A 19,843-nucleotide genomic window follows, 5' to 3' on the forward strand; every position below is an offset into this window, starting at 1 on the left:
AGTTTAAATAATTAACGGATTTAAACAATTAACGGAATTAAACCATTGCCAGATTCAAACCACTACTGGATTTAAACCTTTACCAGATTTAAACCATTATCAGAGTCAAACTACTACTGGATTTAAACCTTTACCAGATTTAAACCATTTCAAGATTTAAATCATTAACGGATTTAAACCATTTCCAGATTCAAACCATTACCCGATTTAAACCATTACCAGATTCAAACCATTAACGGATTTAAACCATTTCCAGATTTAAACCATTACATGATTTAAATCATTACAGGATTTAAACCATGAGTCGATTCAAACCATTACCGGATTTTAACGTATACCGGATTCAAACCATTACCGGATTTAAACCATTACAGAGTTTAAATAATTAACGGATTTAAACAATTAACGGAATTAAACCATTGCCAGATTCAAACCACTACTGGATTTAAACCTTTACCAGATTTAAACCATTATCAGAGTCAAACTACTACTGGATTTAAACCTTTACCAGATTTAAACCATTTCAAGATTTAAATCATTAACGGATTTAAACCATTTCCAGATTCAAACCATTACCCGATTTAAACCATTACCAGATTCAAACCATTAACGGATTTAAACCATTTCCAGATTTAAACCATTACATGATTTAAATCATTACAGGATTTAAACCATGAGTCGATTCAAACCATTACCAGATTTAAACGTATACCGGATTCAAACCAATACCGGATTTAAATCGTTACCTGACTTAAACCATTACCGGATTTAAACCATTAGCGGATTTAAACCATGAGTGGATTTAAACCATGAGTGGATTTAAACCATTGCAAGATTTAAATCATTGCCGGATTCAAACCATGACCCGATTTAAACCATCAGTGGATTTAAACCATTACATGATTTAAATCATTAATGGATTTAAACCTTTACTGGATTCAAACCATTACCAGATTTAAACCATTACCAGATTTAAACGTATACCGGATTCAAACCATTACCAGATTTAAACGTATACCGGATTCAAACCATTACTGAATTTAAACCATTAACAGATTCAAACCACTACCTGATTTAAACATTTACCGGATTCAAACCATTACCAGATTTAAATGTATACCGGATTCAAACTATTACCCGATTTAAACCATTACCAGATTCAAAACATTAGCGGATATAAACTGTTACCGGATTTAAACCATTACCCGATTCAAACCATTAGCGGATATAAACTTACCGGATTTAAACCATTAGCAGATATAAACCATTACCGGATTGAAACCAAGGTAACTGGTACTAACTTAACGGACATGTTCGACGGCGTTGATAGGTAAACTTTGGTAACACTCGCGAGAACTGAACTTTCACAAATCAAATATACTGCTGGTTATAAGGGTGTGTACCGCCGGGTATAACAGAGTGCACCACGGACACTGTCGGGTATAACAGAGTGCACCAGGTGTGTATGGTCAGGTATAACAGAGTGCCCTAAGAGTACCACCGGGTGTAACAGAGTGCACCAGGTATGTACAGCCGGCTATAACAGAGTACACCAGGTATGTACCGCCGGGTATAACAGAGTGCACCAGGTATGTACCGCTGGGTATAACAGTGCACAAGGTATGTACCGCCGAGTATAACAGAGTTCACCAGGTGTGTACTGTTGGGTATAAAGAGTGCACCATGAGTACCGCCGGGCATCACAGACTGCACCAGGTGTGTACCGCTAGGTACAGAGCGCACCAAGTGTACAAGTTGTAGGGTAGCTGTTGTGACAAGTCAGGGGGAAACGTTTAGAAAGTCTCGGTTTGTGTCAATCAATTGGCCAATTCTCTTCTCTGTTTGACAGTCCGAATGTTTCTCAAAAATGCTAACGTGAATTATAGACCGGACAGGTCAACCACTCACCATGTTGATGGTCCTTGTCAAATCGACATTTACATCCATAAAACTCCGTTCCTCTTTTGTCACAACCTCAGGAGAAGATGGTGATAGAAAGGAGAATGCCAAGGAGGGAGATGATGGGACAGTCAGCGATGGGCCAAATGGTGAGACAATCCATTGTACTCTTCACTCTGTCATTCCATCCACCCTGACAGCACTGCAACGCCCTCCACTCTTACACAACATTTTTCTATAATCTTCACCCTTTTTCCTTATATACTCTGTAGCCACGAGTGCCTTGCTGACCACCAGTCCAGCACCTGGTGACGGGGGTGAAGGAGAGGGCGAGAAAGCCATAAACAACACACAGGCATCCACTCCTGTTTCCACAGCAGCTACAACAGTTAGCCCAACTGCTGCTGCTACAACTACTACTACTACTGAGACCACAACAAATGGCAATGCAACGACTGAAGCAACTTCTACAAATACTCCAACTCCCACTGCTAATTCTACCAGCTCCCCCACCACTGGCATAGCGACCACCGCTGGTGTCACCATTACGACCACTGTTGCGTCTCCTAGCAACGCCGTCACGACCCCCACTCCTACTCAAAATCCGACTCCCGCTCCAGAAGCACCCGTGGAGCCGCCGGCTCCAGATGCTGCTGAAGTGAAAGTCACGACCCCCGATGCCCATAAAGACGCCGATAAGGTCGGGTCACCAGAGGCCAAGGTCGCAGGGGTGGGTAACAGCTGAAACGGTCAGGTAACGTCGGAGGAGGCTTGAGGAAAAAAAAAAAATGGAAGAATGGGAAGAGTTGAATCAATTTTTCAAAGAGCTCCCCCAACCCTCAGTGCCCACCATCAGCCTCTCCAGTTTACCTTTATCCCTCCATCACTAGCGGTCCCTCGTGCATTCAGTCACACAAACACACACCCCTCCCCATGCCCACAATCTCAAACATCACACTTAAACTCCCATCTGTGTTTCGATGCCATTTGACGAAAGAATTAGTGGTTTGGAGAATTGCAAGCAAACGTCGTGCCCGTTTAACCACGGGGACAGGGTTAACTCGGCCGAGTCGTCATCCGGCACTAACCCAAAGGTTCTGGGTTTGTATCTAATCGAGGCCCGAATTGTTACTAACAAATGAGCCCGTTATACCGAGAGCAATCTGTGAGATCATCATGCTCGTGTGCGCTCCCAATGATTACACCAGCACAGGGTGTTGTGTCCGGATGATGTGCAGATCATTATAACTGTTTTGTCCGAAGCGTTTAGTTAAAAAAAAAAAAAAAAAAAACTACAATAAAAAAAAGACATAAAAGGAAAAAACAAAAACCACAAGGGTAGAAATTCTCAGTTCATGCTGAGACCGACATTGTGACGTCTGTTCGTGAGGTGTAGAAAAAGTGATGGTTGTAGGTCGGTGGTTGTCCGTAGAGATGTCGCAGTTCGATGTTATAACGGCTCTGTGCCCGTAACGTATCCGATCGTAGATCCCTCGCCCTCCTCCTCTAACCCGACGCCTCGTTTTTCTCGGCATGGTGTGACGTGGTGTATTGTGGCGGTTGGGCTGGCTGGATTTTTATGTGTCTGGTGGTGTGGTGTGGTGTGATGAGGAAGTAAGCGTGTGCAGTGATTAAAATGGTGGTTATTTGCACGTTCAATCAATGTGAAAATAAAGGAAGTTGTCATGTGTCTCATGGTTTATGTGTCGGTAATGAATTCCTTGATCTCAAACTTACCAGCATTCCTCCCTCATTCCATCCCAACTACTCTACAGTCCATATCTCTGCTCGGTTCTTCAAATGGGAAGCAAAGGTAACAAAATAGAAACTGCCAAGCTCGATGTGATCCATTACCAGGTCGCAAAGGATTAGTCTTGAGCACTTATACAGTCACGTGAAAAAGTAGGTACACCCCATGTAAAGTTTTGACTTTTTCAACATATTTCAACATACAGCTATTTGATCTTCATTTCAACAATATTGACAGATAAAGGTGATATTATATAACAAATATCATGAAACATTTACATTTTGTAGTCCATTGTATAATTTAAATAAACATAAATGCAAATTTCGCATGTGGAAAAAGTAAGTACACCCTTGGCTCTAATCGGTGGTATTGCCCCCTTTGGCAGAAACAACCTCAAGTAGGCGTTTCTTATAACTGTCTACCAGTCTCTGACATCGACTGGGAGAAATTTTTGCCCACTCCTCCATGCAGAATACTTTCAGCTGTGCGATGTTTGAGGGGTTTCTTGCATGCACAGATCATTTCAAATCCCCCCACAACATCTCGATGGGATTTAGAGCCGGGCTTTGACTTGGCCATTCCAGAAACCTCCATTTCTTTCTTTTCAGCCATTCCTTGGTGGATTTACTGGTATGTTTAGGGTCATTGTCATGTTGCAAGGTCGACCTTCGGTTGAGCTTCAACTTTCCGACAGATGGCCTCACATTATCCTCAAGCACCCTCTGGTACAATGAAGAATTCATAGTGGATTCTATGATGGTGAGCTGCCAAGGCCCTGATGCAGCAAAGCTGCCCCAAACCATAATATTTCCACCACCATGCTGCACAGTTGGTATCAGGTTCTTGTGGTCAAATGCTGTCTTTGGTTTTCGCCAAACATGTCTTCTGGTACTGTGGCCAAATAGCTCTACCTTTGACTCATCTGTCCAGAGCTCATTGTTCCAGAAGTGCTGGTCTTTGCCTCGGTGTTCATTGGCAAACTTTAGTCTTGCCCTGATGTTCTTTCTGGACAGCAAAGGTTTCCTCCTGGCATACCTCTTATGTAGATCAAATTTGTGCAGCCTCTTTCTAATGGTAGACTCGTGCACTTTGACATCAACAATGGCAAGAGCTACCTGTAGGTCCCATGATGACATTCTGGGGTTCTTAGAGACTTCTTTCAGCATCTTGCGGTCTGCTCTCGGGCTGAACTTGCTGGGGCGGCCTGGCCTGAACAAGTTGGCAGTTGTTTGGAATCTTCTCCACTTGTAGATGATCTTCCGGACAGTCAAATGATTGACTTCAAATTATTTGGATATCTTTTTAAATCCCTTCCCAGACACGCAGGCATCTATAACCTTCTTTCTGAAGACCTCAGAGAGCTCTTTTGATCTAGGCATGGTGATGCCGCACACTTCAACAACAAAGAGCAAACCAAACTAAATGTCTGAGGTTTAAATAAGACAGGTTCCTCCAAGATCCTCTCTAACGATGTTCTAATCATTTGCACCTGAGCTGGTGCACCTGATTCTAATTTTAGGTATTTGAAAAAGTGATAAATGTAGGGGTGTACTTACTTTTTCCACATGCGAAATTTGCATTTATGTTTATTTAAATTATACAATGGACTACAAAATGTAAATGTTTCATGATATTTGTTATATTATATCACCTTTATCTATCAATATTGTTGAAATGAAGATCAAATAGCTGTATGTTGAAATGTGTTGAAAAAGTCAAAACTTTACATGGGGTCTACTTACTTTTTCACGTGACTGTAAGAGACCAATAACATTTGGGATAAGAATAAGGCACTGAATTGAAGAAGAAGAAAAGTGTGACACCTACCTTTTACTGCTTTATTTTTTACAAGTTACATAAAAAACAAGACATCGGGGTGGGGAGTTAGGGGGAAGGGTAAAGTGGGTCCAGAAGAACAACCAAGTGTGACTAAGCTCAGCATTCCAGCCCATCCTGGAATGTAGTAAATTCACATCATGCTTTGAATCGAGGGGGTATGAGGGGGAGATGAGGACTTGTCTGCCGAGGACAAAGCCCCTCCATCCACCTCACTCCTCAACTCTTCCAAACGCTTATGCAGTTCGGCACGACGGGCAAGAAGCTCACGCAGGCGGAGCGGAGGGACTGCCTGTGGACGAAAGAGAGGAGATCATAGAACGCATGAGGGACTTTGGTCAAATTGTCTTCGATGTCCCTTTCTCATTAGCGGCTCGACAGCCACGTGAGCTGCCACAAACCTGTGGTTGCAAGTTCGAGTTCCAGCGCAGGTAATAGCCATTCCAGAGGCGCAGGTGTCGGGGACTTGCTGCCGGGTAGATCACGTGTCGCGGGCGAGGTACGTACAGAGGGTTTGTGAAGTCCACCGCTCGACTGTTGATATATGACCAAAGGGACACGGTCCCGGATGGGACACCCTGGGGTGGAAGGGTAAAGATGGAAGGAAGATGAAGAAGATTAGAAGGGATTTTCGGTCGAAATTTTTTGGACCTATTAGTGGAAATACTGTATGTTGATAACAAACATGAGGTCTGCACGGCATGAGCGAATGTTTGTGTGAAACAGTTTGAGTGACTAGTTGATCGGATGGGAAGGATGGAATGGGATACGATGGAACTGTGCATGCAGATGGTAGAGAATTAATGGAAGTTTTTTTTTTTGTTTTTTTTTGTATACAGAGTCGAGGCTCGTGAAAGAGCTAACATTTATCAATCAAACAAACAAGCAAACAAAGTATATAAAAAGGGGAGCGGTCGACAAGATGGGGAGAGAAGGGGAGGAAGCACACAAACAACATTTGAGAGCAGGGACATCGGGAGATGTGTGGGAGGGAGAGGGCCTGGGGGGAGGCAGGATAGGTATAAAATGCAAGGACACCAAGGACTTCCAGGAAAGAAGACAAAAGTCACCTCAAAAAAGTGGATTTGGGGTGAAATTAGCGGGGGTAGAAAAGATCAAGGTTTTGGATTGGGGAAGATAAGAGATGGTGGTGAACAGCCGTTTTAAAGACCTGGAGGGAGGAGTGGGATTGAAGAGAGTGAGGGAGTTTGTTCCAGAGGCGGGAGAAAAGAGGAATGAAGGAGTGAAGGTGAGCAGTCTTGATTTTGGCAGTTTAACCATAAGAGGGTTGCAGGCAGATCTTGTGCGACCTGTAGGAATATTTGGGGGACAGAGCCCAGAGAGAGCTGGGGGAGCAAGGCCGGAGAGGAGTCGGTAGAAGACGGAAAGACCACCAACCTGCCTGCGGTGAGTAAGTGAAAGGCCCTCGGAGATAGCGTCATCGCGGGAGATTCCAATGATTCTGAACGCTTTGGTTTCAACAGCGTGAAGACGAGCTAGGTGTGAGGCAGGAACACCAGCCCAGAGGGGAGAGCAGTATTCCATTGAGCTGCGGATGAAAGCCTTGTATGTGGTGAGGAGCTCAGGTGTGCCAAGGAAGGACTTTGCACGACGGAGGATGCCCAGTCGGCGACTGGCTTTGGAGGCCAGCTTGGAAATGTGGTTTTCCCAGGAAAGATCATGGCAGATAGTGAGACCCAAAAGCCTGAGTGACAGAACTTCTTGGAGAGGATTATTCAGAAAGTAGATGGGAGGGTTGTCCAGTCGGTCTTTTCGGAGAGACATCGTAGAAGTGTGAGATTTGTCAGGATTGAAAGACATGTTCCACTTGTTTGCCCAGACTGTGATTTTGTCCAGGTCTGCAGAGAGTGAGGAGGCTGCAGACTGCCGATCTGAGGGACGAGGAATGGAGCGGCAGAGAGTGGAGTCATCAGCAAAGAGATAGAGAGGATTTTCAAGAGAGTCAGAGAGATCATTGATGAAGACCAGAAAAAGCACAGGGCCCAGAACACTGCCTTGGGGAACTCCAGCCTGAACAGGAAGAGGAGATGAGAGAAACCCATTCAGGGCCACACGCTGACTACGACGAGAGAGGAAGTCCGCCAGCCATGCATGGAGATTTCCATGGATACCAAAGGAGGAGAGTTTGGTGAGCAGAGCGGGGTGCCAGACCGTATCGAAGGCACGTGATATGTCGAGGGAGACAGCTCTAATTTCCTGTTTGGCACTGAGGACCTCCATCCATTGTTGAGACAGCAGAAGCAGCATGTCCAGAGTAGAGTGACCTGGTCTGAAACCAAATTGATGATCAGAGATCAAGCCATTGGAGAAGAGGAAAGATTTCATATCCGAAGCAATGATGGATTCCATGACTTTGCTGATAATTGGGAGAAGGCTGATTGGTCTGTAGTTGCTAGGATCTGTTTTTGCACCTTTTTTGTGCAAAGCGGTGATGTTGGCTGGTTTCCAAGCAGATGGCAGTTGACCTTGAGCAAAAGAGAGGGTTAAGAGAACAGAGAGAGGGAGTGAAAGAGCGGAAGAACAGGATCTTAGGACCCGTGGCTAATGCCTTCAGGTCCAGTTGCAGAATCAGAGTCAAGGGACTGTTCTGTTAAATGTTAAATGCTCCACTGGATTAATTTTGCACCATCTCTCTGGTTCCGACCTCACCCTCTCTGACCACTTAGCCATCACTATGACCATCAACATCCCCACCCCAGCACCAAGGCATTATCGCACTATCAAATTCCGTAAGCTAAACGCTCTTCCACCTACCTCATTCTCATCCACCCTCTCTGAAAAAATGTCCACTTCTCCCTTTGTTGACCTCCATGCCCCTTCTGACCTCACTGACTACTACAACCACACTCTCTCCTCCTGCCTTGACCAGCTTGCGCCTATAAAAACCAAAACAGTTTCTTTCACCCATTCTGCTCCATGGTTTACCCCTGAACTCCGCCTGATGAAAACTCGTGCTCGCCAACTTGAAAGACTCCGCAATAAAACAGGTCTCACAATTCACTCCCAAGCCTACAAGGACCACCTACAGCACTACAAAGATGCCCTCTCCCGCGCCCGCTCCGCCTACTACTCTCAAATTATCCACTCTGGCTCTGGAAACCCAAAAGCACTCTTCTCTACAATAAACAAACTCCTCAGCCCCCTGAACACCACCACCCAGTCATTCACAGTAGAAAACTGCATCTCCTTCCTTTCATTCTTCCAAAGCAAAATTGACAACATCTACAACAGCTTAACCACCACCGCACCCGCTCCCCCTCAAACCACCTGCCCCCCCTTATCCAGCCAACCCCCGTCTCAGTTCTCCCCAGTCTCCCCTACTGACCACTCTGAACTCCTCAGAGGAATGAAAACTGCCACCTGCACTCTTGACCCCATCCCCTCCAGCTTTGTCAAGGCCTCCCTTCCTGCTCTCTCTCCACTTATCACTGCAACAATAAACTCATCCCTGTCTACAGGCATCGTCCCACCATCCCTCAAAATTGCTGCTGATACCCCCATTCTGAAAAAACCTGGACTAAACCCTGACACCCTAAACAACTTCAGACCCATCTCCAACCTACCCTTTCTGTCAAAAGTTCTGGAACGCGCTGTAGCCACTCAACTCAAACATCACCTCTCTGCCAATAACCTGAATGAAACATTCCAATCCGGATTCCGCTCCAACCACAGTACTGAAACTGCTCTCCTCAAAATCACCAACGACCTTCTCCTCTCCTCTGACGCCGGCAACCTCAACATTCTCATCCTCCTCGACCTCAGCGCCACCTTTGACACCATCAATCACACCATCCTCCTCACCCGACCTGAATCCACCTTTAACATTACCGGCACTGCCCTCTCTTGGATCAAATCATACCTCTCTGACAGACGCCAGTTCATCTCCATCAACAACAACAACAACAACAACAACAACAACAACAACAACAACAACAACAACATGCATTTTAAGGCCATTTTCCCTGCCAGAGCGGGGGTTAGCCTTGCGGTCCCCATGACAATCTTCTCCATTTTGCCCTATTTTCTGCATCTCTCCTTGTTAACCCCCTTGCCCGCATTTCTTCTTCCACCATCTTTAGCCAAGTCTTTCTCGGTCTTCCCCATGATGTTCCTTCTACATTAACTTCCATCACTCTTCTCAACCAGTCATTTTCATCCTTCCTCAATACATGACCAAACCATCTCAACCTGTTCCTCTTCACAGCATCAATCACAGGCAATATTCCCATCATCTTTCGCAATTCATCATTTGTCTTCCTCTCTCTCAACGATACTCCGCACATCCATCGAACCATTCGCATTTCCACCCTTTCCAGCCTTCGTTGCTGCTCTACGTTCATTACCCATGTCTCGCTCCCATAAATCATAACACTTCTCACACATGCAGCATACACCTTTCCCTTCAGCTTCAGCGACACTCTCCTCCTCATCAGCACGCCACTCAGTTCCCGAAACTTCTTCCATGCACATCTCACTCGAGCAACCGTTGCCGAGTCTGAACCACCTTCTCCATTCAGCATGTCTCCGAGGTAGCAAAATGTTTTCACACCTTCCAGCTTCACGCCGTCTCCAAGATCCAACTCAACATTTCCTCCATCTGCAGCTCCCTCTGTGCACACCTTACATTTGAATGTAGCTGCCACACTGGTAAATGACCCTCTCAGACCACTACATTTTTGATGAACCCACTCAGCACACATTGTACATTGAATGGAGTTCACTCCGACACCCTTCCTGCACACAGCACACGGCCACTTCCCAGTTCTTTCCACCTCACCACATGCTTTAGCACTTGCCATCACCTTTGTCTTTCCGATATTCACCTTCAGACCTTTTGTCTCCATACATTCCTTCCACTTGTTCATCTTTTCCTTCAGTCCATCCATACTTTCCGCAATCAACACCATATCATCTGCATACAACAACTCCCACGGTAAACCCTCCTTTACGTTCTGAGCCAGCACCTCCATCACAGCTACAAATAGTAGTGGACTTAGTACCGACCCCTGATGCACTCCCACCTTCACCTCAAACTCACCACTGTTCCCGTCCTTCATCCTTACAGCTGTGCGCGCTCTTTTGTACATTGCCATCACTACTCTGATCAACCATTCCTCCACTCCTAACTTCCTCAATGCCCATGTCAATACTTTGCGTGGAACCCTATCGAATGCTTTCTCCAGATCAACAAACCCAAAAAACAACTTCTTCCTCTTCTCCATGTACTTCTCCTGCAACTGCCTCACAATGAAAAGCGCATCTGTCGTTCCTCTTCCTGGCATAAATCCAAACTGCATTTCGTCGATCTTCACTTTCTTCCTTATCCTCCTCTCCAACACCATTTCCAATACCTTCATTCCATGCTCCAATAACTTTATCGCTCGGTACGAGCCACACTCGAGGGTCACCTTTCCCCTTGTATAGAGGGACGAGGGTACTCAGTTCCCAATCCACTGGAATGCGGCCAATGCAAGACCCAAGTTCATCTCCATCAATAACTGCAAATCCCCCACTGCTCCCCTCCCCCAAGGTGTCCCCCAAGGTTCAGTTCTTGGCCCCCTCCTCTTCATCCTGTACCTGTCCCCCCTTGGTCACTTAATCTACCGTCATGGTCTCCAATTCCACTGCTTCGCCGATGACATCCAGCTTTTCATCTCCACCAAGTCCATCTCCACCGCCACCCACTCTATCCTGACAAACTGCATCACTGAAATAAAATCCTGGCTTCAAATCAACTTCCTCAAACTTAACTATGATAAATCTGAAATAATCATCATTGGCCCAAAAACGCTCACCAAATCCACCCATAACTTTGCCCTCAACATCGACGGTTTCCCAGTATCCACCTCCCCTCACATCCGGAATCTTGGCATCATCTTTGACCAAACCCTCTCCTTCGACAAATACACTAAACAGATCACAAAGACAGCCTTCTTTCACCTGAAAAACATCGCCCGTCTCCGTCCATCCCTCTCCTCCACGGCTGCAGAAACCCTCATCCACGCCTTCATCACCTCCCGTCTGGACTACTGCAACAGCCTCCTCTATGGTTCACCCTCAATAACCACCAATAAACTGCAATACATTCAGAGCTCTGCTGCCCGTCTACTCACCCATTCCCGGACCCGTGACCACATCACCCACGTCCTTTATATTATAAGCTTCACTGGCTCCCCATCTCCCAGAGAATCCAGTACAAAATCCTCCTCTTGACCTACAAAGCCCTCCATAACCTGGCCCCATCCTACCTGACTGACCTCCTCTCCAGACACACTCCCACCCGCAACCTCCGGTCTGCTGGTACCAACCTCCTGACCCACCCCTCCCCCCCATCCGGACCAAATTCAGATCCTAGGGGGACAGGGCCTTCTCCGTCACTGCTCCCACCCTCTGGAACTCACTACCTCACACCATCAGAGACTCCTCCTCACTCACCACATTCAAAACATCACTCAAGACCCACCTGTTCAACACTGCATTCAACATTTAACCCAAAGCATTTAACCCCTGACTATCTCTTCTCCTTCTCCTTCCTTTTGCTTTGATTATTATTTACCTATTGATTTTTGTCTTTTTGCACTTGTTTTTTGTACTCTGCCAAAGCGCCTTTGGGCTTCTTGAAAAGCGCTATATAAAATAAATGTATTATTATTATTATTAAGGGTTGACAGAAACTTTTCCACCTTGTCAGGAGGAAAGGACACGGAGTCCAGGAGCAGCTGGGTACGACTGGGTACGGTGGGTACAGAGAGGGATGGGTTTGGGACACAAGATTTAGAGGCAAACACAGAGTTGAGGCATTCAGCTTTTTCACGTGCGGAGTCAGCTGTGTAGCCGTTTGAGGTAAGGGAGGGGATGGAGGGGGAACAAACACCTAAAACAGATTTGACCAGACGCCACCAGGATTTGGAAGAGGGAGACAGATAAGAGAGTTCGGTCTTGAGAACGGAGAGATATTGTTTCCTGGCTCTCCTGAGGGTGGACACACACTTGTTTCGGGCTTTGTGAAAGGAAATGAGATTTCCTTCCGTTGGATTTGCTTTCCAGGAGACGAAGGCAAGTTGTTTCTGGGCAACAGCCTCACCACAAGATTCCGTGTACCATGGAAGGGAGGAAGGGTATGACAACTGAAGATGAGATGGGATAAATCTGTGCATGAGAGAGAGCAATTTACTTTGGAAGAATTCCCAGGATGAGTTGATGTCAGAGGTGGTAGAGATGGGAGACCAGTCCAGATGATTGATGGCTGCTTACCGTGCCAGTCAGCCTGAGTGAAATGCCAGACTCGTCGACGCTGAGGAGGCTCCCTGAGAATGGTCAGAGAGATGTCCACTTTAACAAGCACATGATCAGATGAGCCGATTGGAGCAGAAGAAGAGCAGCAGACATTTTCAGGGAAGTTAGTCATAACCAAGTCCAGAAGAGAAGATGTTCCGTTGACTGAGATCCGGGTCGGGAAATTGACAGATTGTGTCAGTCCCAGTGAGTCGCAGAAGTCCTTTGCTGAGGAGCCATGGCTGGTGAGAGAGGTACCCACACCCAGCCAATTGGCATGGTGACAATTGAAATCACCTCATATGAGGAAGAGAGAGTTGGGATGAGTAGACAGAAGTTGGTCCATATTATCAGACAGCGAGATGTAGATGGAGTCATCACTGTTTGGTGGACGGTACAACACACATATGAACAAGAGGTGGGAGCGAAGGGGAAGCCATGGCCAGAGGTATTCCTGGGGTTGAGGTGGAGAGAGTGCAGTGCAGGGCGAGTGAGGAAGAGAGCTTTTGATAAAGATAGCAACCCCACCTCCAGGACGAGGCTCAGGTCTATCATACCGGAGGAGGGAGTAACCCGGGAGAGATACCAAGGAATCAGAGACATCATGAAAGAGGAAAGTTTCTGTTAAGCAGATCACATCTGGTTTGACAGAAGCAACCTGTATGGAGAGATCAGTTGAGTTTGAACGAAGGCCCCGGATGTTTGAGGTCCATACCGTTAATGAAGAGGAAGGGGGAGCATCGGATACAGAACAGGGGGGAGGAGGGGTAGGGTAAGATGTGGAAGAGGTGGAAGAGGTAGGGAGAGCTGTTGAAGGTGTGTCAGAGATTTCAGAATAGCTCGGAGATAGGGAAGGATGGGGCGGACAAAAGGTTTGATGGTGATTGGGTGAGGCACAATGAGGTGTTATTTGAGGAGGGGGAAGAAGCGGGGAGGACGCTTTGAGGAGGGGGAGTGAGAGGGGGGAAATTGAGAAGAAATGAGGATGGGGAGATTTGAAGGGGAGGGGCAAGGGGGGGTTGTTTAGGAGGGAAGGGACAAGGGGAGGGATTTGAAAGGGATGGGATATGTGGGAGATTTGGAGGGGAGGGGTGAGGGGGAGTCTAGGAGGGGAGGGGCGAGGGGGAGTCTTGGAGGGGAGGGGTGTGCGGGGAGTTTAGGAGAGAAGGGGCAAGGGGGGAGATTTGAAAGGGATGGGTGATGGGGAGGATTCGGAGGGGAGTGGCAAGGGGGAAGATTTGGAGGGGATGGGTGATGGGGAAGATTTGGATGGAAGGGGTTATGGGGAAGATTTGGAGGGGAGGGGTGAGATTGGATTTTAGAAAGTGTACGATTAATGGGAAACGAACATTTATTGCAAAATGAGTTTCTTGTGACCTTCACAAGACCTTTGTTACCTTTGTGACCTTTGTTAACTTTGGTAAAAAATCCATGAAACAGAAAAACAATTATGATGTACAATTAAATTATTTGTATTTCCTCATGTGCATAAAACTAAACCAAGCGTGACTAGCTCGGCAAACCAGCCTTTACTGGAATCAAGCAAAAAAGCTAAAAGTTTTACAAGAAGAGGTACAAGCCTGGGAACGTTACTTTGTCATCAAATAATCAGGTAAGAAATCACATGGAATGAGTTTGATGAGTGAGTGCATGAGGAATTAAACCTTAATAAACAAGAAGAAAAAGACGTAAAATGTCATGGCCCCCGTAGTTTTAGTAATTTTGCTGTGTGGAGTTGAAGGCCGTCAGTCCGCCGTCTTTGGTTGGATTACAAAACAAAATATTCTGCATATGTATAATTTCATGTATTGTTCTTGTGCCAAGTTTGAAGAAAATCGGTACATGCATGTCCAATAAATGGTTGGGGACACATTTAAGTAACAAAATGGCCACCAGTCAGCCATCTTGGATCTGATCTCAAAAGAAAATAATGTGCATATATAACCCATCATTCATTTTCTGTGTGCCAAGTTTGAACAACATCGGTAGATGCATGTCCGAGAAATGGTTGAGGACGGGTTCAATATCGGGTTTTTTACAACTAAAATGGCCGCCAGTCAGCCATCCTTGATCGCATCGTGAAACAAAATGATGTGCATATGTATACCATCATGTATTGTCTTTCTGCCAAGTGTGAACCAACGATCCATACATCTTCGAGATATGTTTGCTGACGCACGCAAGAACGGATGAGACCTAATCCATTAGCACCATTTTGGACAAAGTCCAACGGTGGCTAATACAGTCGTGACCAAAAATATTGGCACCCTTGCGCTTTTTTCAAATAATGCACCATTTCTTCCAGAAAAGTGTTGAAATTAATAAATATTTTGGTGTCCACATCGGTATTTCTTTGGTTTGCAGTGGAACAAAACAAAAAAAGCTGAAAAAATTACTAAATCTTAGCTTATTCCACAAAGAAATCCTAAAATGTCCCGGACAATATGATTGCCACCTTTTAGAAGTTGTTAGAAATAATTAGATTTCAAGCAGGTGAATCTCCTTTTTTTTTTGGAATTGAACATACTGTGGTGAGATGCAGGTGACTGCAATATAAAAACCACTCATTCAACCATTTTGAATAGAGAAAAGGAGTCATTCTGCTGTTTTTTGTGACTGTGTGTACCGCAATGAGCATGGAGAAAAGAAAGAAAACCAGAGAATTGTCTGAGGAGGTCAGACACAAGATTGTAGCCAAGCATGGGCAATCTCACGGCTACAAGTCCATCTCCAGAGACCTTGATGTGCCTGTGTCCACCGTATGCAATGTTATCAGGAAGTTTAAGGCCCTTGGCACTGAAGCCAACCTCCCTGGACGTGGCCGCAAGAGAAAACATGATCGAAGATTGCAGCGAAGGATTGTTCGAATGGTGGAGAAAGCACCTCGTTAACCTGCCAAACAGATTCAAGCTGACCTTCAAACAAAAGGGTCGACAGTTTCGACTCACAGCATCCGTCGCCAACTCAATGAAAGGGGGTTCTATGGTGGGAGACCAAGGCTGAGAGAGAGACATAAGAAAGCCCGACTGGAGTTTGCCAGCTCAGCTCATTCATGGCGAGAGGAAGCGCTTGACTGCAGTTATTTTGTCTAAAGTCTGTGCTACCAAATATTAAGTCGAAGGTGTCAATAACTTTGTCAATGCCATTTCTTTTTATTTTATGATTTAAAAGGACATATGATCCACCACGCGGTAACCCGGGTTGCCCCGTGATTTTTAATCATTTTACATAATTAATTAATCTATTTTAGGGGGAGTGCAAACCAGGTTCACGTGATAGGAAAATTCTTTGTGACACACTAATCTATTTTAGGGGAAACACAGATGTGACACAAAGGATTTTCCTCTCACACGAACCCGGGTTACACTCCCCCTAAAATAGATTAATTAATTACGTGAAATGATTAAAAATCACGGGGCAACCCGGGTTACCGCGTGGTGGATCATATTAAGTTCTGAATCAAAAACAAAGGTACTATAATATTAAAAGTGAAATAAAGAATTGTGGAGACCAAATACTTCTGTCAATTTCAACTTATTTTTAGGGAAAATTGTGAGTTATTTGAAAAAAGTGCCAGGGTGCCAAAAGTTTTGGCCACGACTGTAAAAGCTTTTGTTTAGACGTTGCTAGCCTGAGACGCTGAGTTGGACTTGGATGTTGCTTGCTTGAGAGACGTTGAGTTTGACCCCGACGTTGGGTTTGACCCCGACGTTGGGTTTGACCCCGACGTTGGATTTGACCCCGACGTTGGATTTGACCCCGACGTTGGATTTGACCCCGACGTTGGGTATGACCCCGACGTTGGGATTTTATTCCAAGAAGAACTGGAGTGGGTAGATTGGATTAAATTTGAATCTGGGCTCGGTGACGGTTATTGCACATGTTGAATCATCATTGAACTAACTCCTTAGAAACGGAATGGAACGAAAGGGGTGCCGCCACGCCAGTCAACCAGACAGCCTGAGTGCAGCGCTGCAACAAAGATGGCAGCTACACCTTTATAAGGCACTTGCTTTGCTGCGCATGCGCGGTATCTCTGTGAGATGATGAAGGTTCAATATTGAGCATTTTTAATCCTTGTTTATTACCCCGCGTGTGCGAAGCGAAGAGCAGGGTTAAGCAATGTTACATTTGTTACATCAAATGTTACATTTTAAATATTGTAGAACATGAATCAGAAAAAATCGGAACACAGATCTGCAGTTTAGCAGTACTTCGGCTCTGAATCCGGCAAATTGAACGGAATCTCGTGCTGATCGCGCATGCACAGACGAGTGAGGTAATTGCTTTATTCTGTCTCCCTATCCGGCAGTCAAAGAAAATTGAAAATCATTCCATCCAGGGAACTTAGTTTTTAAGGATGTCATAAAGGACACATGCAACAGGCATGAATAACTAATGTAATGTGGTAGATCGGGTGGTTTAATATGGGCCGCCTAATTTTTTTTTTTTTTTTTTTGTATACAGAGTCGAGGCTCATGAAAGAGCTAACATTTATCAAACAAACAAATCAAACAAACAAGTAAACAAAGTATATAAAAATGGGAGCGGTCGACAAGATGGGGAGAGAAGGGGAGGAAGCACACAAACACAACATTTGAGGGCAGGGACATCGGGAGATGTGTGGGAGGCAGAGGGCCTGGGGGGAGGCAGGATAGGTATAAAACGCAAGGACACCAAGGACTTCCAGGAAAAAAGACAAAAGTCACCTCAAAAAAGTGGATTTGGGGTGAAATTAGCGGGGGTAGAAAAGATCAAGGTTTTGGATTGGGGATTGCGGATTGCGGATTGCGGGAAACCTCCGAAAAAAGTTTTTGTTTTTCTTCAGTAGCAACATTCATACCTCGATGGCTGAAGGACATGGTCGTTTGGTAGAAATGATAGCAGCAAACTGTGCCTGGTGTCCACCTGATAGAGCACTATTTGTCTCTGGACGAGACAAGACGACTGCATGCGGGTTCTGTGTCTATGTTACCAAGAAATAACTTTGAGGAAGACATAACTATGTTGTGTCCTGAACAAAACAATGAACTGCTCAATACATTTCCTGCATTTCTGGCACACAACACTTAGTGAAGGACGTGCCTTGCCAATGTGCTAGTAGAGACCACACATTAATGAGTCTCACCTGCACCATCCTGCCACTTTCACTGTTGCAGAGGAAAGTCCCAAAGAGGCAGCTGTAATGATGGTCCAGCACAGCAATGAGGAATGCCTCATTGAACTCAAATGCGGATGGGAACTGAAGTACAAGGAAATAAAGACACATGAGTACAGGAAACCTCATCAACTCCCGGAAAGCATAGAAGTGGCAGGATGGGGGAGGAAGGTCTCTTTGACTAGATAAGGGGAGAGGGTCTCATGGAATAAACATGAAGAGACAACCTCCTGTACGAGATTGTGGGGTGGTGGCGGGGGGGGGGAGGGTAAGGCTCCGGGATGATAAAAGAGAAAATGGTCTCCTGAACTAGATAAGTGGGGACGGTGTCCTACACTAGATAATTTTTCCCAACTACCCTCATTCCTCCCCACATCCCTTATTTGTCCATGTCTCCCTCAATTTCATCGTTCAACCCTGCTGTTGGTGTTCTCCCTCTTTCTACTGTTCTTTTTGATCTGTGGCATCATGAACCCTTCAGTGTTCTAGCTCTTCCACGAGCCTTGACTTTTTATATAAATAAATAAATTGAGGAGGTTCTCCTGGATTATATGTTGTGTTGAGGTTGGAGCATGTGAATGCTGAAGATTGTGCACCTGCTGGGTGAGCTGCCACGTGCAATCTATGAACTGAAGGAAGAGCGGTGAACGGTCAGAGTCTGCATGGTTTCTATCACCATGTCCAACTCGCTGTGCAAAGAAAAAAAAGCATCAAGGAAGAGGGAATTAAAAAATAAATAAAATAAATTACCACCATCATATGTGAACAAAATGCTGAATGTAAAAGGCTAGCGCCATCCAAAATCCTTCACGGTCCTGCTTTCAAATTCGGACAGAAGCATAGACAAAGCCCAAGAGATCTAGGTGGCTCACATACTTTCAAAGATGACACACACAAACATTACAGTAATGAGTTTTAAAAAGGTAGTGAAAGGAAATTCATACGAGAGCAAATTTGTGTCCAAATCCAAGCCACTCTCTCTCGATCAGCGCTTCAAAACCACGTAGACTTCGCGTTTCCGGGTCCAGCATCAGTTGAGTGAGGGCGACCAGCTGGGTCGTTCGATCCCAACCGTCCGAGCAGTGTACCACAACTGAGGTTCGACCTCCCTCTACCCTGTCCGCCACTCGCAAAGCTCCCGCGAGCAGCACCTGCAATGACAGCGATTGCGGGATGGTCAAGGCACAGCGAGGTCATGGTTGTGTTAGCGTAGCAGAGACTATTGAGATACTTACTGGAAGTTTTCAATTCTCAACTTTAAACCGTATGTACGTACACACTGTACTTACACAGAGCAGTACCACACACTCTCGAAAAGCTAATTTAAACTCCTTACAAATGAAACCAAAGCGTTCAGAATCATTGGAATCTCCCACGATGAAGCTAACTCCAAGGGCCTTTCACTCACTCACCGCAGGCAGGTTGGTGGTCTTTCCGTCTTCTACCGACTCCTCTCTGGCCTTGCCCCCCCAGCCCTCTCTTGGCTCTGTCCCCCAAATATTCCTACAGGTCGCACAAGATCTGCCTGCAACCCTCTTATGGTTAAACTGCCAAAATCAAGACTTTCTGCTCACCTTCACTCCTTCATTCCTCTTTTCTCCCGCCTCTGGAACAAACTCCCTCACTCTCTTCAATCCCACTCCACCCTCCAGGTCTTTAAAACAGCTGTTCACCACCATCTCTTATCCTCCCCCATCCAAAACCTTGATCTTTTCTACCCCCGCTAATTTCGGTCCCCTTGTGTTTTATACTTCTCCCACCCCCCCCCCCCCCCTTCCCACACCTCCTGCCCCCAAGCCCTCTCCCTCCCACACTTCTCCCTGCTCTCAAATGTTGTGGTTGTGTGCTTCCCCTTCTCTCCCCATGTTGTCTTCCGCTCCCTCTTTTTGTATATTTTGTTTGTC

General features: G+C 45.6%; 2 protein-coding genes across 7 annotated transcripts in view; one reads left to right on the forward strand and one right to left on the reverse strand.

Moving 5' to 3' along the window:
- The window catches only part of LOC137420709 (uncharacterized), a 65,854-nt gene extending 62,258 nt beyond the window's left edge, over window positions 1–3,596 (forward strand). The window contains exons 5-6 of one of the 2 annotated variants that reach the window (XM_068106009.2): window positions 1,980–2,048; window positions 2,172–3,251. In XM_068106009.2, coding sequence (XP_067962110.2) covers window positions 1,980–2,048; window positions 2,172–2,644 — 542 coding nt within the window. In that variant the 3' untranslated portion in view covers window positions 2,645–3,251. Of the gene's footprint in view, window positions 1–1,979; window positions 2,049–2,171 lie in introns of both variants that reach the window. The other variant, XM_068106000.2, reaches the window with a different exon arrangement.
- A 1,873-nt stretch (window positions 3,597–5,469) lies between these two features.
- MTMR2 (myotubularin related protein 2) overlaps window positions 5,470–19,843 on the reverse strand; it is a 67,000-nt gene continuing 52,626 nt past the window's right edge. For all 5 annotated transcript variants that reach the window (XM_068106043.1, XM_068106052.1, XM_068106025.1 and 2 more), the window contains 5 exons: window positions 18,884–19,090; window positions 18,536–18,628; window positions 17,910–18,023; window positions 5,887–6,063; window positions 5,470–5,777 (listed from right to left, as the gene is read on the reverse strand). In XM_068106043.1, coding sequence (XP_067962144.1) covers window positions 5,619–5,777; window positions 5,887–6,063; window positions 17,910–18,023; window positions 18,536–18,628; window positions 18,884–19,090 — 750 coding nt within the window. In that variant the 3' untranslated portion in view covers window positions 5,470–5,618. The remainder of the gene's footprint in view (window positions 5,778–5,886; window positions 6,064–17,909; window positions 18,024–18,535; window positions 18,629–18,883; window positions 19,091–19,843) is intronic.

Source organism: Myxine glutinosa, chromosome 1 (assembly GCF_964187855.1).
Source record: "Myxine glutinosa chromosome 1, kmMyxGlut1.1, whole genome shotgun sequence".
NCBI lineage: Eukaryota > Metazoa > Chordata > Myxini > Myxiniformes > Myxinidae > Myxine > Myxine glutinosa.